This window comes from Haliaeetus albicilla, chromosome 9 (genome assembly GCF_947461875.1).
Source record: "Haliaeetus albicilla chromosome 9, bHalAlb1.1, whole genome shotgun sequence".
Classification (NCBI taxonomy): Eukaryota; Metazoa; Chordata; class Aves; order Accipitriformes; family Accipitridae; genus Haliaeetus; species Haliaeetus albicilla.
This window is the reverse complement of record NC_091491.1, coordinates 9,703,019-9,729,986: the sequence shown is the minus strand read 5'-3', so window position 1 is coordinate 9,729,986 and position 26,968 is coordinate 9,703,019. Positions and strand designations below refer to the sequence as shown.

General features: G+C 45.5%; 1 protein-coding gene and 1 long non-coding RNA gene across 5 annotated transcripts in view; both read right to left on the bottom strand.

Annotated features, from left to right (window-relative positions):
- The window catches only part of CLIP2 (CAP-Gly domain containing linker protein 2), an 82,396-nt gene that overhangs the window by 29,114 nt on the left and 26,314 nt on the right, over positions 1-26,968 (bottom strand). For all 4 annotated transcript variants that reach the window (XM_069791475.1, XM_069791478.1, XM_069791476.1 and 1 more), the window contains exons 3-4: positions 14,761-15,299; positions 2,365-2,489 (exon numbers count right to left, since the gene is read on the bottom strand). In XM_069791475.1, the coding sequence (XP_069647576.1) occupies positions 2,365-2,489; positions 14,761-15,299 (664 nt within the window). The remainder of the gene's footprint in view (positions 1-2,364; positions 2,490-14,760; positions 15,300-26,968) is intronic.
- Positions 8,093-14,750, bottom strand: LOC138686783 (uncharacterized). Its single transcript, XR_011326094.1, has 3 exons — positions 13,065-14,750; positions 9,198-9,281; positions 8,093-8,671 (listed from the first exon to the last, which is right to left on the bottom strand). It is a non-coding gene; the product is annotated as an uncharacterized lncRNA (long non-coding RNA).

The window sequence follows — 26,968 nt, the reverse complement described above, 5'->3', positions numbered from 1 at the left end:
AACCTCAGTGTCTCAGCAGCACCCATTTGATGTACGGAGCGGGGCTCACCACAGTGATATCCTATCCTCTCGGGCACTGCTACTGAACAACAACCTGCAGGCAGCCTCCACTGGAGAGCCAAAAGCTGCTCGGGAAACCCTGGCCTTTCAACCCTCCCTTGATGCACATCCAGACCTGGAGCCCCTTCCTGAACCTGCAGGAAAATCTGAGTGACCCTCCCCAAATTTCAGCCAACTCACCACTGACTCAACTGGAGTTGCCCATGGCAGCAAAGACGGTGACAATGTCCTTTGCTCGCTTGTTTGCCCACATGTTGCCTCTCCTACTTCCACCAGCCTCCACTGTCTCAGAGTCAGCTCTTTGGACTCAACTCTCCTTTTGTGGCAGAGTGCTACTGCGGCAGCAAGTGCTGGTCTTGGGCAGCCAGGCCACGGATGCTCACTAGATGGCAATAACTACCAAAGCAGAGAGACTCCAGAGTCCTGGACAGGACCGATTCTGCCAGGACAAGCTCAGGGCAGTATCAGGAATCCCATGTGGCCATGGCAAACATGGGGAAGACTGTCTGAGGGGTGCCTCCATGCACCAAGGGAGTCATTTTTACTATGTTGGCTTCTCCTCCAAAACACTGCTGTTGAAATCGGCACATGCTATAAGAAAATCAGAAGGTTGGATGAAGGCTCAAAGGACAAACAGGCACAATGCTGCAAACCTGCAGCCAGATCCTTGGTGGACAGAGCGCCCTTCAGCTGGAAAGTCCACGTGTACCACCGCTGTATAGGCTAGTATCCATTATTGCTAGAAGATCTGCAAAATCAGCCTGGACGCAAGAGGCAGGGATGCCTTACAGACTTCCCTCAATCTCCCCTGTTCAATCCAAACCTCTTAATTCACTCTTGCTCCCCAACCCCTGCTGTGGAGCTCATTTGTTCCTGCTTTTGATAAAGTGTGAAACAAAGGAGAAGCCTTGCAGACAGGGCACATACCCTAACAACCTCAGCTAAGATGTAGCAGTTTCAGAAGATAGATGACTTTCAAAAGTTGCATTTTCAAAACACAGCAACAGAGTTGTGAGGACGAGAGACAGAGAGGGCACCCTTACACTCACATCTGCCTTCCACACCTTCCACGTGCACAGAGACAACAAATCACTTCTGAGCATCCTGAAGATAAAGCTTAGAGATAATTTGTGGTGTATGATAAAGAAAGCAGAGACTTGGATTCACTCTGTGACTTATTCTCTACCATTCCAGTTCCTTTCTTTTGAGAATAGGCTGGAACACAGCTACCTGCTGCCAATCATTTACTGCTTTCTTGTCCTGACATCAAACAAGGCAGTGTTTCTCTTATTTTAAATGAAAACACATGGCTGCTAGACAAAATTAGGCTGACCCAACAAAAGAAACCTTTATTACAGAATCTGACATCTAACAAGGGAGGAACTCTCAGCTCCTCAGTTTCAAAGTTAAATCTCACCTCTGACACAAGATTCCCTTAAGAACCTCCAAGAAATCAACAGTATTTCCCACTAAAAGAACTTGTGAAGGACAAGGAGTCAGTTCCACCTGTATTTGAAGCAGGGTCAAAGTGCTGCTGTATAACTCAAATTTGAACATCCCCAAGCTCAAGATCTGAGGCTGGGGGCCCTTCCCTTACCTAACTTCCACATGAACAGAAACAGCTTGCCTGCAAGACATCCCTGCCTAGTTTTATAGATACTAATGAGGGCTTTTTTTGAAAGAAAAAAAAAATAGCGGAGGTGACTACGGAGTCAGAGGTAGTAAGATCAATCAGCAGACAACTGTCACACTACAGAATTAGTACAAGGACAGACAACGACCACCAATTGTTCTTTCGGATCTCTGGAAATTTGTCCCCAGAAAGAACAGAACAAATAAAATTAAGCCGAGGAAAAAATTGAGTCAAATCTTTATCTTCTATAGTTCTGACAGGGTGAATTATAGATATAGCGCAAGAAGAAAGTTTATGAAGGGAACGTGCGGTAGAAAGCAAAAGCTAATAAAATCACAGAATCAATTTCTTGCAAAAACTAAATCCCACTATAAGTTATCTTCTCTCCCTACTCTCTCCTGTTTCTTGAAGGCCCTCAGGTTACTTCTTCACAGATGTTATCTGATCCTGCTTTAAAATGCTCCAGTGATGAGGTTTCTATTGATCTCCCTACAAAGCTATCCCAAAACCTAAAAGACTCAAAACTGGACTCTTCCTCCCAACCCACAATGTCCAGACAAACACAGCCCTAACTCTTCCTCCCAGGTCCAAATGGCATTTGGCCCCCAGCCACCTTAGGAGGTGTGTAGGACCCTACATGCCCCAGGGCTGGGTTTGAGAACACACAGTACCTTGTACCAGCGACCGCCCCATCGTTCTTCCCCAGGGGTTCATCCAGCTCCACACCACACCACTCTCCTTTGGCAAAATCCGTCTCTCCCACGTAGCGCACAACTCCTGTCTTTGTCCCACCAACCTGTTGGAGATAAGATGCAGAGGGTTAGAGACAGTAGCACTGGCGCTGCAACCAGAGGACTGAAGCTGGAACAGTTATGGGGGCAGGCGGGGGGAAGATATGAGTATTTTCTGTTTCAGATCTAATGAAACCAGAACAGATAGTTTTCGTACCAAGTTCTCCTAGCACTAAAGGTGTCTCTCCAATACCTACAAGTGAGTTGACTTTTGGACCTGGCTGCCTGGAAAATGTCAGAACAAATATAACGAAAACATATTTCAAGGTGTTGACTAATTGCACAAGGTTACTTGTGAGGCCATGAAGGAGTTTAAGCCCTCTAAGCACACTTATACCTACCTTCCATAAAGAATCAAGATCTGCACTAACAGGGTTTTAGTACTGTGCAGTTTCAGCTGGCAGTTCTCAGCAATACTGGGACAGGACATCAAAGGGACAAGCTGAGCCAGGAAGGCACTCATCACTCTTCAGCTTGTCCCCACGCAGGGTTTGCTTGGACATAGCAAACAGCCCTCCCAGCAAATCTCTCAAAATAGAGGTGTTTTGTACAGGAAAAAAACCTCCGCTTTTATCTACACATCCTACATCAATTCACAGCACTAGCGTGGTGCATGGGAAAGGGTCTCATCTTACTGCTAGGCTTCCACTAGCACAGATTTTTTCCCTCCACAGAGAAATAAGAATAAATCACACCATTTGCTCCCATGTATACACTTAAAGCTTTCAGTGTGCTGAGTAGACTCTAGGAGAACATAAGTCAGGAATGTATGAAGCTGTGTTTTGATCACTGCTATGAGAACACTGAGCAGCAGCTGCCTCTGCCTTTGCACTGGAAGCCCCTACAGGTTTGCCAAGATACTTGTGCTGAGAAAAGACAGACAGAAAAGTGGGAGGGTTCTTCTAAAGATTTGTACTTCAAGGAATCAGCATATGATTTAAACCTTTTTTAGCCTATCTCTGCTAAAGCCTAGGTTCAAGGAAGAAAGCTTAAAAATGTTTAAAATTAAATTTGCAGCTTTATCTTGAATGACTGGTGGTTATTAATTTGCTTAATATTAAATTGTACATAAACAAGTATCAACAGAGTAATATTCTCCTACAGGAAACAGTGATAGTCAAATACAGAAATCTCCAGATTCTGTATTCCAGGGTAGGGATGTTACAGATTTACCAATTCTGAATCACTAAAAATTCTGAAAACTGCTTATGCAAAGGAGAAAGAGTTTTCCCAGCCTAAAAATAACTGCACCTGAATGGACTGGAGAACACAGCTCTGAAGTCTGGGTCCTACCTCAAGTCCTGGGAAGCTGCGCTGCAGCACGCAGCTTGAGTTAGTCTTCTGTAATTTCTCTCACTAGGAATTCAAAGTGCTGCTTATGGAAAAACCTTTGTTGATGTTGTTCTCTTTGCTATAGGAAGGAAGAAAATATTTGCCAGCAGGAAAAGTATCACAAGAAAGCCTTCTGTACACTGCATCCAGGAGTAAAAAGATGATTCAATTTCAGTCTTAGGTACTTGGCAAGTTACAGATTTGAACAGCTGCAGAAAAATTCTTTACCTATCACTCACAGTCAAACAGCAGCCCCCTTTTTGATTTATTTGAGTTTATACAGATTGAGCCTCTTAATATTAATGCAATGATTTAATGCCATTCTAATACATTTCTTTAGCTGTAAGTTGAACTCAATATAGGTATAATTCATCTTAGTGTCATTTATAGGAACTTACCATTGCTGGTAAGCTCTCTCAATTTTATTTTTATTGAGTTTTAATTACAGATATTGAGCCACATTTCCTTTACCAAGCCACATGATCCCGACCCCACAGACCCTCATGTAAACACCTTAAAAACCTGATGAGCTCCCCCCATCAGCGTGACTCTTACCACGCTATTCCAGGGCATCTACTAGAGGGCTACACTCCTCCGTCCACACGAGCAATAGGACCACTCAATTACTTCTCCATATATATTACTTACTTTGAGAAAGCTGTTTCCGAACAGGAGAGAAAATAACTAGACCTATTGACTTAGTACATACATTATCTAATTATGCCAATACCAAAACTGCACAGTAAGAGAGCAGATCACATTCCTGCCTGAAAGCCATACATTGATGAAGACACAAAGCGCAGATCAGGTCTAACGCTCCCCCAAAAAGTGATTCTCTGCTTCCAAAGCAATGTATTTTATTTTCTCTTTCAAGCATTAATTATTCTGCCATCTTTTCTACAAAATACACCCTCACCATACAGCATTATCTTCTTCCCCAAGCCAGAATGGACACGTGTGTCCTCTGACAGCCTGGGCTCCCCACATCCCAACAGGGCTGGCAATAAAGTCAGAAGCCAGCATCAGGCTGTCACACTCACATGCCAGCACTCAACCCACTTTTTGAACTTCCCATCTTTTGGCAGGCACACGGAAACTCTTACGCATGTAGCGCCTAGAAAATTCATCCGACTCAGACATACAGATGTATTCAGCCCTGATAACCTGCTAATGATGCTAAAATAAATAATGTGGTTTGGAAAAAGCCAGTTGGCAGGTCGTATCAGTGCACGGAACAGCCTCACCAAAACGGAAGTGTTTGTTTCTATCAGACCCTTCAATAAATGAAAGGTATCACCTTGGAAAGAGAATAAAAGGCAGCTTCTGAAAGTCAGGGAAGGTAGCAATTGCACAGCAGAATTCACGGTAGCTCATAGCTGCCCTTTCTGCCCATGCCTACCTTTGATACCATGCTTCACAACCCAGGCATGAAAGACAGCCTAGCATGGATGGCTCCTACTGCACTAACACGACTGCCATCATCACGCTAGAGACCAGAGAATTTCCATCCCATGAACATCTCAGCCTGCCATTAGCATCAGTGCCACCCTGAGTCATGAGTTTCTCTACAGAAATCTTGTCTGCGCCTCTCAGCCTGGCACATTAATCAGAGCCACAATCACACCTTCAACTTGCCAAGTGTCCAGAGTTAAGCAAAGACAAACTGGACAGGGCAACACATCTCTTTGCTAAAGCACGAGAGAGCACAGAGTTCACAAGGCTGCCAGCAGGCTCAGCTACACCCCAGCAGTTCAGACATGCCATGGCTTTTATACCTGACAAGTTTCATTCAAAAATGAACAAAACTACCAAGGCTTTTCTGAGAAGCCTTTAATAGTTACCTTACTAAAGCTATTACCGAGATTATTCATGTCCAAGAAAATAGGACTTTACCAAGTGTAAAGTGTTATTGGTTTTAGTTATAGTTGGTTTTGGAAAAAAAAAAACAAAAACAAAAAAACAAACAGCAGCTAAAAATAGCTTTCCTGAAGCTCCAAAAACCAGAAACAATATTGACATAGCAATATAGGATTTTTTGTTTCGGAGTGTATTTTGACCAGCGTCAACATTCCAAGTTTCTCTGCTTCAGGTAAAACCACTTACGATTAACTTTAAACAAGCTCATGGTGGGCCACCATCTCCAGCTGGATTCAAGCAGCATCAGAGCCACACATCTGATCTCTTGGAAAGTTCAACTCCAGACTAAAGTTCTCTGCCTCAGCTCTGATGCCTTTTTCATGCCTTTGACTAAAGACCACCTTCCTGACCTGGCATTTTCTCAACAAAAGATCTCCAATAGTCTCAAGAGACAGTCTTGGGCTTGACCTTCACAGCAAAATGATGTCGGGAATGTTTAACAGGTCTGTGTCCCAACTGGTGAGTCAGAAAAGCAACATGCCCTCACAGAAGGACATCCACACACCTTCCCTGCTAACTGTAGTATCACTGACATCATGTTTTACTATGGTTTTCTCATCAAAATGACAAAATTGGATCCAGACCAGTATCCCAGGGCTGAAAAGACAATGAAGCTAATCCTTCCAGACGCTGTCTTCATCAGAGCTTCTAATATATCATTTAAACAATTTACCAAATTAGCACCAGGCCATATCTCAATCTGGCTGCTGCAAGCCAGACTCCCTTCCAGCCTGCATTTGCTCTTTTCCCCTTATATCCTCCCTGCTCACCCCACAGCAGTTTCTTGCTCTCAGCAAGAACCTCTTAACAGTCATCCACAACCCAGGGCCTGTGGGCAACACATTGCTTGCAATACACTCCAGTAATGATGTATTGGGTTTGCATGGCAAGGTTTTGGTAGCAGGGGGGCTGCAGGCTTCTGTGAGAAACTGCTAGAAGCTTCCCCTGTGTCTGACAGAGCCAATGCCAGCCAGCTCCAAGGCAGACCCACCACTGGCCAAGGCCGAGCCCATCAGCGACAGTGGTAGTGCCTCTGGGATAACAGATTTAAGAAGGGAAAAAAAGTTGCTGCAGAACAGAACTGCAGCTGGAGAGAGGAATGAGAACATGTGAGAGAAACAACCCTGCAGACCCCCAGGTCAGTGCAGAAGGAGGGGAGGAGGTGCTCCAGGCCCTGGAGCAGAGATTCCCCTGCAGCCTGTGGTGAAGACCATGGTGAGGCAGGCTGTCCCCCTGCAGTCCATGGAGGTCCACAGTGGAGCAGATCTCCACCTGCAGCCCGGGGAGGAGCCCACACGAGAGCAGGTAGATACCCGAAGGAGGCTGTGACCCCGTGGGAAGCCCGCGCTGGAGCAGGCTCCTGGCAGGACCTGTGGCCCCGTGGAGAGAGAAGCCCACGCTGGAGCAGGTTTTCTGGCAGGACTTGTGACCCCGCAGGGGACCCAGACTGGAGCAGTCTGTGCCTGAAGGACTGCAGCCCATGGAAGGGACCCACGCTGGAGCAGTTCGTGAAGGACTGCAGCCTGTGGGAAGGACTCACGCTGGAGAAGTTCATGGAGGACTGTCTCTCGTGGGAGGGACCCCACACTGGAGAGGGGAAGAATGATGAGTCCTGCCCCTGAGGAGGAAGGAGTGGCAGAGACAACGTGTGATGAACTGCGCACAACCCCATTCCCCGTGCCCCTGCGCTGCTGGGGGCGCGAAGGGAGAGAAAATCAGGAGTGGAGTTGAGCCCGGGAAGGAGGGAAGGGTGGCAGAAAGGTGTTTTAAGATTTGGTTTTATTTCTCATTATCCTACTCTGATTTGATTGGTAATAAATTAATCTCCCCAAGTCAAGTCTGTTTTGCCTGTGGTGGTAATTGGTGAATGATCTCTCCCTGTCCTTCTCTCGACCCATGAGCTGTTTGTTATATTTTCTCTCCCCTGTCCAGCTGAGGAGGGGAGTAACAGAGTGGCTGTGTGGTGTCATGGTTTAACACCAGTCAGCAACTAAGCACCACGGAGCTGCTTGCTCACTCCCCCCACCCAGGGGGATGGGGAAAAGAATCAAAAAAAAGTAAGACTCATGGGCTGAGATAAGGACAATTTAATAGGACAAAGGAAGAAAATATAATAATGATAATAGTAATAACAGAGTGATAACAATAATAATAATAATAATAAAAGGATTGGAATATACAAAGCAAGTGATGCATGATGTAATGGCTCACCACTCGCTGACCAATGCTCAGTTAGTTCTCAAGTAGCAACCCACCCCCCTGGCCAACTGCCCCCAGTTTATATATATACTGGGCATAATGTCCCATGGTATGGAATACCCCTTTGGCCAGTTTGGGTCAGCTGTCCTGGCTGTGTCCCCTCCCAACCTCCTTTCTGGCTGGGCACGAGAAGCTGAAAAATCCTTGACTTAGTCTAAACACTACTTAGCAACAACTGAAAACATCAGTGTGTTATCAACATTCTTCTCACACTAAATCCAAAACATAACACTATACCAGCTAATAGAAAGAAAATTAACTCTATCCCAGCCAAAACCAGGACAGGTGGGCACCTGGCATCCAGCCAGGGTCAACCCACCACAACTGCTCAGAGAGAAAAGAAAACTAAAATTGTGTCATTCAGGCCAACAGGGACTGTTCCCCACCATGTCATGCATGGTTCAGGGGTCAGTAATTGCTGTAGACACCTGCTTCAGCATATCCCCAGGCAGAAGCCACAGAGATGATGCTGTGCTCTCTGCTTAAAATTCTAATTTACCCATCTAAATTTATTTTCTCAGCTGCTTTCCAAAGCATTCCCACAAGACAGTGCTGCTGTCCAGAGGGTCAAGGTGGGAACAGTAAATGCCCAAGTACAGCAAACTGACATGCCTCCTCTGCAGGGTCCCGTGTCTCATGATGGTTCCTGGCAGAGCTGTGAAACTCTCCTACTGCTCGCCTGTGGGAAGAGAAAGGAAGGGCACAGTGGGGAAAGGGCAGACACAGGACACTTTCTTTACTCTGAGGACCTTCAACTACTTTTAATGTGCAGCACATAAGCTTAGTCTACACTGTTATTGGATGATACTGACAAGAATTCAGAGCTCACCTTTATTGGACAAGTGCTGCTTGCTCCAGTTTGAGCTGTAGCTGCAGGCTGTATCCAGTGCATAAACTGAAGCAGCCATCCTTTCCCTTGGGGAAAAAAAAGGTTCTTTTGCCCCCTACACTCATCCACCCAGACAAGGAGCCTATTTCCAGCCAAGCTGAGAGAGGTAGAAGCTGTGTTTTCCCATGACACATAATTTAGCTCTTCCAAGCACTGATGGCAGAAGATCATTGTACAAGACTTGATTTACAGAGGGTGTTTTTTGCAGCAGCCTGGGGCTGTGGGTCCAGCCATTACAGATCACATGAAATAATGATCTGTAAGTACAAGGGGGTAAACGTACATACCTATGGGAAATTGGCATGCCATCACTTACTGGGGCTGTGTCCCAGCTGACAGCCAGGGACAGTGTTCAGCAAGCTGATGGTAAGGTGGAGATCTGGCTTGTGGTCAGGTTTGTCTGTAAATACAACTTACTCCAGGTGGCATCTGACCAGATACTCACTATGTCATCTGTGAATGCCAGACCTGGCTTTTAGGGTAAGGGGAGAAATAGACAGCCAGGAATTACAGGTTAGTCCTCCCTATGTGAAGTTAGAAGAATTTTTATATTTTCTTTTAATCCAACCACTTATCTTTGTGCATTTCCAGCCCCACAGCACAAGTCAGCAAGGCACAGGAATGAGTCTGACAGCACTGCTGATGCAAGACACTTGTGCACATTTATCTTTCAGGCACCAGTGAGAAAATAATGTCCTAGGGATGTGGTGTAAGAGGTAAGCCTAGAATTACAGCATCCCCTCCTGAGGCTGTCTCCAATACAAAGTCCGCCCACATTAATAATACGGTTTGCTCCACCACAGGCCACTTACAACTCCTATTTAATGACAGATATTGCAAACAGAAGACAAGCACTGGCCAATGCATCAGCCTAAATGAATGGTTAGGAGTGTGTGTGCATGCACAAAAAGCCTGAAAGGGTTCATGTGGCAGCAGGGCAGGGCGGTTGCTTTGGGCTATCTATTTCCTCTTAGTTTCATTGCAGTGACAGGGAACACTTGCTCCTGTGACAACAGCAGTCACGCTGTACTCCACACCACACAAGGGCAAAAATCTTACATGGTGAGAAAAGAGCTTGGACTAGGAGACCTAGATGTTTTCCTGTCTCTTGAATTCTACAAACAACTGGAAGACTGCACTTCCCACTGCCCATCATAAAACCTCCACAGGGATGGAGATCCATCTTTCCCACGCCCCCGTACAAGGTCTTGGGCTCTGCTGTACTGCTATGCTCTCCAGTCATGACACAGCAATTGCTCGTCTCCTTATGGACCGAGCTGAAAGCAGGCTAAAAACATAAATACTAAAAACATCTTCCCTGAAAATACTGCCTTGGTAGAACTACAGAATAGAACCCTGCTTTTTTTTTACTGCCTGGTTTGCAATAAGGAAATAAGTCTTGTGATTGTCTGTAAAGCCTGTACAGGAGCACTGCTGCACCTCTAAGACCCCAGCAAGCTGGAAGAGGTCTGACAGTTAACCAGAAAAATAAAGAGCACAAATCCTTCCTTCGTAACACCTCACGTGTCTTCACAGCAGCAAGGCTTCAGTCTCAGGCACTGAAATAGCTCAAAGCAAGCTGGCAGCAGCAGAGCAAGTAGGTGTCTCTGCCCAAGGAGAAGGGCTTAGGCTGCAATTCTTGCTGGGAAGCTTCTACTGGAAATTATTTTTCACTCTAGTGGTTAAAGGCTTCCTGCAGCTTCAGGCTGGCAGAGCAGGGCTGGGGTGGGGGGCAGGCAGGGGGGATGCTAAAGAAAAGGACAGGAGTAGTTTATTCATGAGAATTTTCTGTCATTTGCCAGGAGCCAGAGGTTGCAACACACCGCAGGCAAAAACACTTTGCAGCATACAGAGGAGAAAATGATTAAAATCACATGCTCAGGGGGGAGCCCAGAACCTATTTCCACCAGCCTAGCCAGGCTGCCGTGGCAGTCCTGCCCGTCCGTCAGCTGAGGTGCCGCTCCATCAGAATCTCCTTGCTCGTGCTGCTTCTACTATTCTGGCATCTATTCTTGTTTTGGCCACCCAGAAGTTCTAGCAAAATCACAAACCTAGAATCCATCCAAAGGGTATCTGGGGCAACACCCCCCAGCAATAGAGTCAATCAGCCACTGGAATAGAACCTGGCCCTTAAACAGTCTTGTTTATTACATTTCAGTACTGAAGAGTGCAATCCCAGTTAGGAGACAGAAGGATTGCTGAAGAGCAGAATACCTCTATTAAGAGGAACTTTTTTTTTTTTCTTGGTTTTTTTTATTTAGACTGACATATAGAAAACAGCCACCTCCTTCCCATCCTTCCTAAGAAAGCAAGCACATCTAGGGTGGAATGAGTTCAGCTGCTGAGAAAGCCTCCCCCCAAAGCATGTAAAATACATTTTTTTGTGTGAAAAACACAGCAGAGATTCCTCCCAAGCAGAAAATGCTCAAATGCTCCATTGCTCTGTTTCCATCCCTTCTTTCCCTGGAGAAAGGCAACAAGCCAGCCTCATATTAACAGCAGCATTCCAGCAATTAGCATACTTTGGGAAGCTCCGTTCTTACTAAAGCAAAGGTTAATTGCTCCACATTCATTTGCCAGACTTCAAGAGATGAGTTCTACAATATCAGGTTGGGGTTTTCATCTTTTTAATGCAATTTTTGCTTCTCTGGGAAAAAGTCCGAGTTAGAAAGTGCCAAAGGCAAATATTATCTAATTCTTCTAATGCAAAGCTAAAAGTCACTTTTCACAACTGCTAGAGAGTCAGAAAGGGTCTAAGAACAAAGTCATTGAAAAGCAAAAATGTCTTCAAGCTATAGTGGACTTTAATGAAGTTCAAGAAAACCACTAGCAGGAAACGACCAGAATGCAGATCGTCCAGGGGGTCAGTCTTACAGACCTGGAAGGAACCCCTGCAACCTTGTGCTCCATCCACTGAGCAATTACAGAAGACACATGTCCTCCCTCACTTGAAAAGCCTTTGGTGGATCCCATCTGCCTAGAAGTCATTCTTGACTAAAAAGATAATCTTTCAGAAAAGCATGGTCTAAGAGTAATAAAGACAAGTAAAACTGTACCAATCCATAGAGGACAAGAGCAAAGATTTACTCAGGGAATTTGAGGCAACTCAGGTTAACCCAGAATTATTGTTTATGTATTCAAACACCAAACATGATTAGCTGACATCTCCATTACTAAAAAAAGCCATCTGCCAAGCCAAGCACATATTACTGAACTGTAACAACAAATTATTTCTTCTTCTTGTCATTATCTGTTCTTTTCCTGGACCTCTACTACTGTATGCAAACAATTCCTGATGTTTCTGTAAGCTAAGCATTCCTGCTAGAGCCAGTGAGATGCTGAGCTCATTCCAGATTCTCTCTTTTGGAGCTGTTTATTACACTAACAAATCATGGGACAAATTTTATCTTACAATATCCGGGATGGATGAATTAGCAGGCAGGGAAGAAGGGCTTTTAAGGATGCACCTTCATTAAAAACAACTAACCAATCAAAACCACTCCCAAAACCCAAAAAACCAACTCAACAGAAGCCAAGTGAAGAGATGCTAACAGTTCGTATTGCATGGGTATGCTGAAATCTCAATCTGCATGGGCCCTGCTGAGGTAAGCGGAGTATTAAGCAGACAGACCCTACCCCAGTGAGCTTACAGTCAGGAGAAGAGAAGGGTTAAACAATGAAGCACGGAGAACACTATTTCATTGCCTGGCTGGTTCATAAAGAACAGAGCCAAGTTTACTGTAGATTTTATATTTTGCAGTTTACCTTCTATGACTGCTGCTCCTAAAATGGGAAGTTCTCACCTGAGCACTCTCCCCGCTCCCTGTAACAGGTAAAGGAGAAAATGGGAGCAAAAAATCTAAACCAACCAAAGGAGGACAGATCCCCCAGGTTCATTTTTGCCCATGTGTGGCTGCTTTAACACACCAACATGAAGCATCAGCGCATGCGTAAACAGAGAATGTCTCTGCCACCTTTCCCTGCCCACTCCTGCCCCTGGGACTAGCAGGGACAGCAGCAGCTTTGCTGACAGTAGGGATGGGGGGGGGGGAAGAAGCAGACTCTGGTGAAGTCAGGAAGCAGACAGACAAGAGGCAAACCCTTGAGCAGCTGTCAGCTCCTGCTGTGATACAGAATGCAATGCACATATTGGGGAAAATCTGAGAATATAGAACTGTCTCACCTGTACAGCTGGGTCTACAAGCCCACATGTTCACACTAGATTTAAGTGTCACATCCAGTGGGCACAAGCAGAACCCATCTTCAGGTTTTTTCCTCTGAAAATGAACAAACTTAAAATTGTTTTAAATTTCATTTAAATAAAATGAAAACTATTGGACAACCCAACAGTGTTTTGGCGTGCAAGTGCATTGCTAGCTTCAAAAGTGTATTTGTAATGCCAGAGATGCCTGACATTTGGACACAACAGATCCTGAAATCCTCAGAGAAGATTGTGCCACGTGAAGTTTTGACTCAGAAGACACGTGTGGTCTGTCACAGCCGCTCAGTGCTCTTCAACCACCTAGGGCTGCTCTAACATGGCCCAGCCACTCACGGTCCCCATGGGGCTGCAAAAAGCAAAGGAATGAACTCCATCAGCTTGAGCCACAGCCTGCCCAGGGTTGCTGCTATCGCCAGCAGAAAAACCTGCTCTCCAAGACAACAAAGGACATTTGAGACTGCCTCTGACACTTGCAGGCACACACTCCTCCTGATTCACATCAGCTGTGGAGCCAAGTTCTACCAAACCCCTATTATTAACGAGATGGCAAGTCTGTCTACACTTCCCTACTACCACTATTGGTATTGGAACCTGGTGCCCCCAAAAGGGAACACTACATAGCTAACTTTAAATGGGAGCCAGACTGCACAGGATGTGCAAAGACTAACCCTCTGCAACCTGTCACTGCTGTTAGTCAGAGTCACCTTTATCTTTTAGATCCAGGGATATTACTGAGGATACAGTCACAAAAGATCTGTACTCAAACGCTTAGCTCTTCCAATATCTGATATCATGGTATGTATCCTATACACTAAACTCTATTTTACCGAACTGCAAAACTAAACTCAGTTTTTCCATGTTTCGATGTTTTTTTCCTTCTAAACCTCTACTGAAAGCACTACTCCTTTGCTAGGACACAAATGGCAACAAGCTTGATGGCAAACTTCCAGTACGCCATTCTTAGTGCAACTGTGGCATTTTGGCTTAAAATCATCAGGTACTCTATTCTAGATAATGAAAACAACAACAGAATTCAGATATGGAGAAACCACCCATCAGTACAGTGATCTCTCCCAAAGTCCTGCCCTTTTATAAAAATAATTGCGAGTTCCTTTCTGTACAGGAAGGGAGTTAGTGTCATATCCAACATGTAAAAACTGAAGCACCAAAAGGGGAGTGACCAGCTAGGATTGATTCTTGCAAATACTTGCGGAGTATGTACAACTACATGCAACAAGACACTCTCGCAAATGCCTCAAAAGCCCCGATACACACCATTATGGTGAGTATCACTGGATTAGAAAATAATAATCAATGTTTTTTCTTCTATTTCCCTCTCATGTTTGAGTTGGTCTCTGACCTCATTCTACTGCTCAGGATTTGTCAAATACAAGAAACACTCCGGAATATATTCTCTTGCATCAATGTGAAAGAGAGAGAGACATGTCCAGAAGACACAGCGTCCCAAATAACAGTAAATGCAGAAATTCAATGCCTGCATGGTCCAGGCATCCCCTTCCAAGACCATGTTCTGTCCCACACCTCACCACCAACTCCGTCCTCCTTTTGTCTTGTCCTGAGCCTGACCAGGAACACTTAGGGAGAGGACAAACCCTTGTCCTTCGCCTTTCTCGGGGGACCCCGCAATTCAACTCACCAGCACACGATCTCCAAGCCGTAAGTCCTTCTCCCCTTTTTTCACAGACCCACTGTCCGAGAGGTTAGATCCAGACTCGTTGCCCGTCTTCATGGCGCTGTTCAGGACGCTCTCCCGCAGGGGGATGACACGAGTGGAGAGAGGTGGCGTGGCCGTCCCCGAGTGCAGTGACAAGTTCTGAGCCGTCAGGGAGTCCACGGAGGGGGCGTCGCTCCCCGAGCCCTCGGCCACCGGCTGCCGCGTCAGCTTGGAGGGTCGCGTAAAAATCCCCTGCAGCGGCTGGCATTCAAAGTAACGTACTCCACCGACAGAGCCGTCATTCTTACCCACCGGGTCATCCAGAACGACCCCTGCCCACTGGCCTGGAGCAAATTGCGTCTCCCCAAGATACTGGATCACACCTGGCTTCACTCCATTTACCCAGACACGTTCGCCCACCACAAAGTCTCCCAGGAAATCATCGCCCACCTCGGCAACCTTTGAACCTGACTTCTCGGTGCTGGCGGTGGAGGTGGTACCCTGCTTGTGTAAAGGTGAGCCTGTGAATCAAGGGAAAAGAGGTTTTGGTATGAGGAGAAATCCTAAAAGGCAGCCAAAACACCAGGAAAGGGCATTTACAAAAAGGAAACATCTGGGACAACAACTTAGGTTGCAGGTTTACACCAGGTGAAGGTTAAAACCTGAGCGACCCCATTACTTACACATCTTCCTTAGCAGGAAAGCAATCTGCACAGAAATCTCCATCTGCTGCTCAGTTTCTGCAGGTCTTGCACACAACATAAAGAACCGACCCCATGTCTTCATCCTCCTTTACAATGCCCACTTACCCCCAGTCCCGTCACAGCACCAAAGGTATTTTGCGTTGCAGCACTAGTGTGAATAAGCTCAAAAGGACAGGAGCAGTGGTAAGTGCTTAAGGATCAAAAGTGCTGCTTTGAAGAAAGATGCCAAAATCATCCTTTCATCCAAAAATTAAAAAAAAAATAAAAAAAAAAAAAGGAAAAGAAAATGAAAAAGAAAGAGAGGCACTGATGTTTTAGTACCTGGCACCATGAGAACTCCATGTGTTTGGATACAGGCAGTTAGTCCAAGCATTGAGAGTCCCACCAAGGGCACTAATAGCTCCTGTGGGACCATGCAGCTGCCTTTGCAAATTACTCAGTTTTTCCAGCTGCTGCTATGCCCTTTGCTGGAGCAGAACCCAGCAGTGAGCAGACACCTGGGGTACGTTCAATATAAACAGCATATCTATAAACAGGAAGCATCTACAAACCCCTGCATGCACAGCCTTCCCAGGGCTCAAACGCCGTGCACTGAACTCAATAAAACCTGCAATAAAGAACACCGTTATTCTGGCATCAGCCTGTCAAGCCAAAGCCAGACCTCCAGCAATGCTTCACTTCACTGGGAGAAGGAAAACTGGAAATTCACTGTCCTGCTCACACTCTCCAGCACACCCTTCACCGTCCAAACTCTCCGTAACACACAAGGAGGTCCTTAAATATGTGACTGGCATCTGAAGGGGAACAAAGACAACCCAAGCAAGTAAGTTAGCAGTGACCCCACTCTTGCTGACCCCAGTGTCAAACTCTCCTATCACAAACTTTGGGCTTTCAGCCTAGGCCCTGGGGGAGCGAAAGACAAGGACACATGGACTTCATTAAAACTCTCCAAAGGTTAAAGGGGAAGGTTAAGTAAAGCCCTAAAAGAAACCACACAAGAGATTGAGGAAATAAGCTGCAAAATAAGATCCAGACATTCATATACCATGGACCTTCAGTCATCCTCAGTTCTTGGTAGCACTGAGGTCCCAAGTGTGCTTCTCCCCCACAGCTAGTGTAGCGAGGGTGTGCATGAGACTTGGTCCCACACATCCTGTGCTCAATGAAAGCTAACTGGACTCTGCAGCCAAACTTTAAGCCGAAATTGCTGGGTGCCACCAACCAGAAAAGCCTAAAGCACAGGAAGAAATTTTTATTTGCTACCAGAGAAGGCTGACAGTAAGCTTAAGCAGCTGCAGAGACAAACCAAACTTGAGTGCTTATCTGAAACAAACTGTGAAACTTGTTCAGCCTCAGCCATCACTATGGCTCAGCCTGCACCATTTCTACAGCTCTTTCAGAAGTAATGGGCCTGACAGATCAGACTCAGCTCCTAGAAAGCCTGAAAAACATAAAAGCTCTCAAACCAAGATACTTCAAAGCTTTACTAAAGGTCTAATGTCAGGGGAAAGAAAAGAGCACCAGTGCTTCAGCACTAGCATAAATAACTTACAGTTTCTGCTAAACCAGCTGTGTTAAGGGGGACTAATATTGACACTGTGGTTCTCATTAGACTCCAGAGTCAACACTCTTGACAAATCTATGGCAAACTCTGCCAGTTTGTGGCTTCTGGAAGTCAGCAGTACCTCTGGCTGATCTGACCCAGGAGAGAGCAGCAGTTAAGGCATGATCATACAAACTCCTCTTACAAACAGAATCACCTCCAACCTGCTCACTAGGCTTGGTGGGCTGGAGCTGGAACAACTCTTGAGAAAATTAGCCAAATGGGGCATGTTCAAGAGGCCCTTCCCATGACTGGCACAGGAAGAGCAATAGCATAAATACTGTTCCCAACTGAAAAGGTTAGTGGCAATCAAGACTATAGTGCTCCTGGAAGAGCTCAGCCAGCTCCCTGGAAGAAACCTTCTCTTGGCCTTTGGACCCTGCTCTGAAAGTTTCCTCAATCTCACATGTTCTTCATTAACTTTTTTTTTTGGCAAATGTCTGACATTCAAGCTTGTGTTACTCTTAATCTTGTAAAAGACAGTATGTCAAAATGAGCTCCATTAGAGGGATGGCATTACATCCAAGAACCTGGTTCACCTTAAAAACTGAAAAACAAACACTATAAGGATGCTTAGAGCTTTTGATCTTTACGAAAGACTCTAAATAAAAAGAGGTAGGAAGGAAACAGGGCTCCATCCATGTGAACCATAAAAACAACCATAAGCAGAAAATAAGGCTACCATTTTCATTTCAGTGCTTAATAGCACAAGATAGTAAAGCAGCCAGATTAGGAACCAGCAAGTTAGATTTTAAAAAAAATACTTACTCAGTTTAATAACCAGAGATGGCTACAGGGGTTTATCACCAACAACGTCCAAGATATGTATCTCTCTCCTTTCATGGGTATGAGAATAAAATTAAATTAGAAACACAACTTACATCCTGGTTTCATGCTCGGCAGAGTGCCGTAACACACAGCTCTCGTGCCTCTGACATGTTTGCGACACACAGATGCAACATGCCAAGCAGAACAGCCGAATTCAACTCTACTGTATGGGAACTATAAGCACAGAAATTTGGGGGGGCCTCTGCATCTGTATTCACAAAAGATCAAAGCTGTTTTTCTAGTCCTACTGGAGCCTGGGTTTCAGTACACTAGCAGTCTTTATTATGGCTGTTAGTTAATGATCAAGATATAGGTTACACTAGCTCTCACAAACACCTCTGCAACATGGCTGGGATAAGCAAACCTTTCAGCAGCAAAGCTCAAGCAAAGAAAGGCAGGAAGGCTGCCCAAGGCTGAACAAACAACGCAGCAGGATTTAAAACCACATCTAGACTCACCATATTTCACTGCAAGAGCAAACACCTTCAAAAACTTACTTGGACTGGGGCGGGGGACCGGGGGGAGAGAGAAGGGTTCATTGGACTCTTGGTGCAACATTGTGTTCCCCAAAAAGCCAATATTTTAGTGGGACTTTATACACCCTGTCTGTTTTAGGTGCCTGTTTGACAGGCAGGGCTGCCAAACGCCAGTAATTATAACATCTTAGTGAAACAATCTAATTACAGGCTCCCAGCAGAGCAGTATAGTCAGAAGCATTATTATTCTTTAGCATGAGATTAGTTATTAAAAAAATAGGACTTCAGTGAGGAACTGCCAGAAGGTTCATCATCTTCATTATGGCCATGTTATAGAAACTTGGTATTTTACATGACCTTCATTTACCCACATATAAAATAATAACTAAGCCACCAATTTTCCTATCATGCAGCTAACAGGCTTTTTGTGCACTAGGTTTTCAGAGAAGCCAAGAGTCACTATGATCAAGCTAAACTCATTCTTCTTGGCTTCAGGTCTGATGGACCCATTAACTAGATGGCCAGACAACATCCAGGGTAGTCTGAATAGACTAAGTTCTAATCCTTCCAGGTAGGTATCTCGTCACCAGCCCTTCAGAAGGCAAAAGGTAGTGATGAGCAACTTGTCTTCAATCCCATGAGTACCTTAGGATAGCCCAAAACAGACATCAGCTGACGGCACTGCTCTTCTGACATCTGGAGTTACCCGCTCTCCAAGCAGGTCTTAGAGCATAGGCAAAAGCAACCCAAAAGCCCAGGATTCCTGAGCTTTCTCCAGCCTACAGGCACCTAAAGAGCTGGTCTATGGCTGTATTGCTTGGATTTGCTGTTTCTGGAGAAGAAAAATCTTCTCGTTCTAGTCAGACTCCCCAGTTAAACACCAAGTTCCAAGAAACTCGCTAACAGCAAAGCAAGGGTACAGATCTCAGGTACAAAGTTGAGAACAGAGTTACACAAGATAAACAGACCCAACAAAATGTAGACTGAGTATTTTCTACTCCAGACATGCTGTTACCTGGTGATGCCGATCAAGAAGACACAGGAACTCTTTGAATGTCACTATTAGGCATCTAAGCAGCTCACCTGGAAGCCAGTGACGGGGAAAGCTCTTTCCTCCTTGGTCCAGGAGAATCCCCCTTTGCTGCTCTGTGCAACACAAACTTCACTTGCTAGATGGGACTGCAACAGCAGCTCCTCCCTCCCTCCCTCTCGCTGGGACCAGGCTCCAAGACACAACAAGCAGTAAGCAGGATCTCTTCCACTTGGGCTTTCCAACTTTTACAACCCTATTGTGTTCATTAGCAGGCTCATTCTTTTTGGCTTAAATGGCCTTCCTGTAGGTTTCAGGGCTGAACAACAACTTATAAATCAAAGTCATACACAGCATCCGCTAAATGCACATCTTATCCAACTCTAAATCTCTGTTTTCCCTTTAGCTTTCATATAGCCCACACATTACACAATAACCACAGCAGACCTAGTGCTTGGGGCCCTTTTTGCAAACTCGTTGCATCAGTTTTAGGGGTCCACGGTGACAGGGTACCCCATGCTGACAGGGCACCGATACTTCAGAAGCCAAACAAATTCCTATCAGCCAAGAGCTGGAGAGGTTAAAGTTTTTAACTGAAGCTTCAGCCGGTTCACATGGCTCTTGTTACCATGCCAGTGAAAGCCATGTGTCCAAAATCCATGGAAGCACAAGGACTTCTGCAAACAGCGGATGGACTCTTCCAGCTCTTGGAAACATCTGCTGTGGGAAGGTGTGAAGAGACAGCTTCGTGCGGTACGGGAGCAAAAAACACCCCTTCGAGTAAGCTCTGAAAGCTGAAGCAGGAGGAACAGAGCACTTGGTCTGCAGCATCAGCAGGAATAACCTTCTTTGTCAGATCCCCAGTGAGATGCTCAGCCTCGTGATATGTTTAAGTGCCATCCACATCCAGCAAAACCATGTATCCCCTTGCTCCCTCCACGTCTTTCGACCTCCCACAGTACTTCAGTTGCTCATTTCTTAACACCAGGCAATTGAAACAAAAGGGAAAGGAAATTTGTTTCTAAAGGGGAGGGGGGAGAGGAAGAGAAAAATAGTTTGGCATGAGAAGTGGCGCATAATGAGTGTTGCCCATGTATTTCCTATTCCCTGCAGAACCCTTTTGTAATCTTACTGCTCCCGAGACACATGCCAGGCACCCCAACTGCCAAAGGAATCAGAAATGCAACAGCCTGTTGTGTTGCCATGGGAATAAGGAGACAGGCAGTTAATTGATAAAATGGAGGCATGTTACATTTAAAAGGAAGGGGGGGCAGGGGGTGGGGGAGAGATGTACCAGAGTGTTATCTCATGCTGGAAAGGAAGGGAGAAGTGAGAAAACACATGATATTTACAAAAGAGCTTTAAAATGCCCCTAGGAGAGATCTTTTTCCTTCTCCATTTTAATTTTCAGAGGTTGTTACCCTCAGATTCCACCACATCACAAGCCTGACATGCAGCACAGAATTGCCTGTCCACTCCTGGGCTGCGTTCCCTCTCCATGGCAATCAATAAGCTTCTCATCCACTAGCCAGCAAGAAAAGCTGTACCAGCCCAACAGAAGTGTCACTGTCACAAAACCTGAAGACACTCCATCCCCATCTCGCTGGCCCATGCTATAGATGTCACTAACCTGTGAGAGGGCAGCATGCCTTGCAGCTCATGAGCATCTCTCAATGTGCAGCCTTGCAACCAAAATTACTAGTCAGAAAACTTTGGTACCAGCTCTGCTCCCACCAAGCCTGGGCAGGGCTTCAGGACAGTCCCATGACCATGGGACCATAAAGCCCAGTGGAAGCCAAGACAGATTTTGTCAGCTGGAAGATCCCACTGCTGGTCACAGGGGTGCCAGCTAAAAGGAATAATGTATGTTTTCACTGCCACAATGATTAGGTAAGAGCCTAAGAGGCATTAGAGCAGCCTGGCTCAATGCTCAGGTGATGATGTGGGGATGTGGTCTCAGCTGGGACGTCAGACACTGCCCCCGTTCAAGCTGCAGCCTGTACTCAGGGCACCAAACATCTGTGGTGGATGATTCCTTCCCATTCAACAGACCACCACCCTCCACTACAAGCCGGAGGTGTAGAATAGCAGTGCGTTGTCTTTACAACCAAGTACCTATCAGCTCCTGGCTCTGTGTTTTTTACCCATTGCTTTTACATCGCAACTACTGTAAGCCTCTCCGGGTCTGCAATGCCATTTCATCTCCAAGCATAACACTACAGAAATTCACTAACCAATGGAGAGCAGAGCTGATTAGAGCTTCCCCTACAGAGAAGGGAACGAAGAAGGACAGTCCAGAGCATCCGTTGTCAAAGACTCAAGCCTTTGTCCCTATCGACTACAGTAGCTGGTCTACCAGGCAAGAGCCAAGGAGGCACAGCCCGCTGCAGCTCTGGGAGCTGCCACCTGCGCAGGCAGGGAGATGGGGCTTCACTTGGCAGCCTCAGCAGCAGCAGCCACGCAGGCTGACGGGGTCTCCCACGGGAGAAGGGCTGGCTGCCTGCTGCCTTCGCAGCGCTCAGCGATGGTGAGGCCTCACCACATGTAATTTCTAGGTTCCCACACAGGGACTGGAGCTTCTCAAAGCGGCTTGGATTACATAAACATGACGTTGTTGGCAATCAAGTGAGAGCCAGCCCACTCTGCCATACCCAAATTCAAATTATCGAGCACAACAACGAAGCAGCTGTTTTCTGCAAGATTTATCACAGCCCTTTCAAACTGCAGGGTAAGGCAGAAATAGAGGGAAGAGGTGACTGCGAGAGAAAGCAATGCTTTTCAGGCAATAGCCAAATGCCTGGCAGCACACTGTGGGAGGAAGCTGCCCGAGGGATTTATGGCCGACTTGGAAACAACAACTGAAAGCTCTGCAAGTTCAAAGCTGAAAAGTTGGGGCTGTAATCTGGCACATAGACGAGCTCTGCATCTGGCACCCTGGAAATCTATTGCCCCTGCTGTCCCCCTGGAATAACAGCCATGGCATAGATATTAAGATCTGATACAACTTCAGCATCACTGGCTCTAGCTCCTTTGAAGAGAGGAGACATGCCTAGAAAGAAATCTGCGATGAGGAGGAAGGAAAAGAGGGCAATAAAAAAGTGAACGAGAATTATGAATGAGCAAGCAAAATCGAATGAGAACCACTGCAAAGTTGCTTTGTACCGAATGCAAGGAGATGCCCATTGAGGCAGATATTTGTCTTCACAAGGGCAGCTGGGAAGGGCACTGAACCTCAGACATACTGAACAAAGGCCTTCTTATAAAGGTCTCATTCAAGAGGCTGACTGGTACGAAATCTGCTCTGCCACAGGCAAGACGTGCATCCTTGGTGCCCGCTGGAGACAGGAGGGATAGAGGACCCTGGGGTTTACCAGCTATGCTATAGCAGATCCAGTGTAATTCTTAAAAAAAAAAAACAAACCAAAAAACAAAAACCACACCAGCAAAGAAATGCATTTGCCATGTGTGAGGATTTTAAGTTTTTCAAATAAACAACGGTATTCAACAAAACATGCAGAGCAGATAGGTTTCAGCAGCACAGGGCACTAGGGAGGCAAGTGACTGGTAGAAAATGCACAAGGTTTCTTTCACCGAGGGATAATTAACTTGCAGCATACGGATGGATCTATTAATGTCAAGATTACAGTCTTAATTTTTACATAATTATTATTTTTAAAACTGTAAGTATATTCTTTCAACATTCATGTTTCAATACACTATTCAACATTTTCCAGTCTGAAAACAGGGTCCATCTATCACACCTCCAGCGCAGCACCCCGATTTCCCAGAAAATAATGAAAACAAAAATACCACAATTTTAAGGGTGTTTTAGGCTTGACAAAAAGAACAGAGCACACATGCTTTCCTCCCCAGCTTGTGCCACCCCCTGCCTCTAAAAGTAAGTCACAGACACATTTGAAAAACTAAGTTGATGCTAAAGTAACCCCTGGTGTATTTGAAGTAACCCTTGGTGTATTATGGAATAATACAGGCTTCATTCTTCCATAAATAAATAATAAAATCACTTCAACTAGAGAATATTCCACTTGGAAGCATTATTCACTTTATTCACCATAGCTTATTCTAACCAGAGGATATAGCTTTCTGTTTAAACAAGCCCTTAGCTGTAAAGATTCAATAAGTCCTGTCCCCCCAGCCCCATATCCAAACTGTTACCTTGCCCAGCCCATTGCAACTACTAAAAGACTTAAGGACAGAAAGGAGCATTAGAAAGCAGCCTGGGGTAGCCCAGTATGGTGGTAACCCATGAGACAGCCCCGAGAGCGAGAACACCAACTGGGGGAGATACACTTACAGGGATGGCTCCTACCCCGCACGGTGAGCTTCCTTCCAGCAGCCCAAGCGATGCACTGCGTAACACAACCTCCCCTCGAATCACCAGTACGCCCTCACATGCATCTCCAGCTCTCCGGTTGCATAGCTGAAGTCACACCATATGTTCAGCTTCTTTATAAACCTAGCACAAAGCTAACTTCTTAGAGTCTTTTCTTTTCAAAGAAGCATGGAAAAGCTTGGGAACGAGCTCAGTCTAAACCCGCCATGTCTGCAAACCCCAGCACATACATACGTGCACAGTTGTCCGCGGTTTCTTAGGCTGTGGGAATTTGTAAGGCACAAGCGCAGTTTCGGGGCTGCTATTACGGAAGTGAAGACAGCTGCTCTCAGTGAGCTGATCCGACGACAAAAAGAAAGAAAAGGAGGCAGACACAGGTCTTTAATGAGACATTTATAAACGATTTCCCAGGCAAAGCACTGGCACTAGGACAGAGAGAGGAGCAGTCTCAGGACACCTTCTGAACTGGAGAAATTTATCTTGAGTACCAAACATTGTAAAGAGCAGCCAAGCAAAGCATAGTGCTTTCTCTCCACCAGAAAAGCAATCAATTCACAGCCTTTTTAAGTGCAGGATTTTTGCTCAGGCATCATTCCCACATAAAACGCACTCAGATGGACTCTGGTGCCATTCCTAACCAGCTACAGCACTAACTGAAAGTGATGAGCAGCCAAGCAGTACATTGCTCAAGCAGGTGCACACAGAAAGGCCATTGACTTATTCACTCAGAAATTATGGAAGTAGCTCACTACCAAAAAAATGTAGAAGATACCAAAAAATAGCCTGGCTTGGTCCATTCAAGAGAGTAATTATTACTTTATGATCAGACTGGAGCCAGACCAGGGGATCAGCAGCTCCAAGAACAACAGTCTGTACAAGGAATGTGATGCAGGAAAAGTTGCTGTGTGTGCATAACTCGGTATTTACTCACAGGACACAACCTGTGCAGTCATGCACAAGCAGACTGGCCGTACCTCTAACAACCCGGGGAAAGGAAGGTTAGATGACCAGGAGGGAGCCTAGTTTGACTCTGACTTTGGCATAGACTGCCTTTGGGCATAGTACTTACTCCAGCTATGTAACAAGCTTACAGCACTCAGATGATCTGGTTACTCTGTTCAAGTCAGGTCAGCTCTACTGTAGGACAGCATTTTGCCTGGTATGACAGCTGATGAGCCATGCCACTCATACCCATGCTCCTGCTGCACTATCAGCTCAGGACCAGCAGCACTTCAGAGGCCTACAGGCCTCCAGCTCAAGCTTAAAGCATGCTTTAATTCAAGCCAGGGGTGTATTTGAGCAGCTGGAAGTTACTAGCTCAGGCGAGTGATCTGATGGCACCTGGGAGGTCTTTCCCATGTGAAGGGCTAGACATGTAGCAATAGACCACATCAGTAAGATCTTCCCTACTCTTTCTCTCTTCACTGATACCAACTTCTTATTTCCACCTGCTGACCCTCAGAAACATTTCCTAGCTACAAGCACAAGCTTTTCTCTGAGTTTTGGATATTACTTTGCTCTGCTTCCCTCTGGCAGGAGTTGGGCTAATCTTCACAGCAACTGCTCTTTGCAAGAGCTCACAGCCTGCAGCCGTGAAAGGTACTTTCTCATGCCCTGTCTGCAGCTAGTCTTGAGGGGAAAAGTACAAAGATTTAACACCTGACATGTAATAACAAGGGAGGATGCTTGGTTAGCTCCTTATCAGCATGCTAGGAGAGGCTTATTTTCAGTGTAACCAGTTACCGTGGAAGACAGCAGAGAGTTAAGCCACTGTTAATTGAACCACTGGGATGGTATCAGCAGAAAGACATGCACCATGCTTGCTGTCTTGTACATAGGTTTTTCCCCTTCTCAGTAGAAACACAACAGCAATACACTTATATCATCCCTTTGAATCATCCATCCAACTTGCCTGAAAGAGGGACACTTTAGGGGCCATCTGTAACATCCCCAGGATCCCAGGGGAACTGTAGGAGAGGTAAAGACCAACATCTCTTAATTGCCAAAGAAACTTGTGCCCAACCCTAGGGCTGCACTCTGCTGAAACGCAGCTTTGATTCATTACTTCATCGGCCATTTATTTTTGCAGCCATACATCCATGTGCAGATTGCACAGACTATACATCTCCCATGAAAGTCACACAATAGACTGATTGTACACAGATCCACGCTATGCAGAATGCACAGTTTGTTGGGCTGTTTTTATTTTGCCTAATCTAATAAAAAGGATATTTAAGAGCAGATTAACACTGAGTCATCTACTTTATTCCAAATATCTGGCTTAAACAGCTAAGTATCCAATTCAAAAGGCGATGAGCTGTACACGAACAGGCACTGTTTGCAGAAAATCCAAATCACCTATTTGCAGTGGATGTCTAATTTTTTTTTTTTTTTTTTTTGAGAAAAAAACATGACCATGATCCAGATCTGACCCTAAAAGATATCTGAGCTATGATATGAACATAGAAACTCACAGCAGGTATATCAAACCCAACAGCTATGTCTCGGCGACCACCAGCAATCATACATTACACCCTTCCAGGAGTGAAGGTGGGTGAAGTGAGAAGCGGTGGTGGCAGTGAAATCCATAATGTGAAGTGAGAGATCATGGACAAAGCTGTGGGAGCTGACTAGTTGAGCTGTACAAAAATCTCAGCACATGGTCCCACCAGCCACCCTGACTACTCTTGAGCACACAGTATACTCCCAAGCCCAGCATATCTTACTGGTTTGAAAGACTCGGATGTGAACTATCCCTCTCTCTTATGCCACTTCTTCAAAAGTTTATCAGACAATCAGTTTTGTGCTTTTATCCTCCAAACACACCTGGCCAGGACAACAGTCAATCAAGTGAGGATGATGTCCCCAAGCCCTTTTTAGGGGTCAGGATTTTCTCAATACCATACCATCCTTATCTGGAATTTGTTGTTCAAAGTCTGCATCAAGCCCTTTAATTTCTGGCAGGTTTTTTTGAGCAAATACCTCCAAATATAATATTCTGCAATAAGCAATTCTGTGACATAAACAATACATAAGGCTCCTGTCATCTTCAGGGATGTGAATCCTAAAAAACTGTACAGGTTTAAGTCTGAAACAAGACAAGCATGCCCCAAGTGCGGGAGTGAGACACCCTATATGCTCAATAAGTGTGTGCCCTCAGCCAAATTAAAAATGCCCTAATGTTTACAGACACAG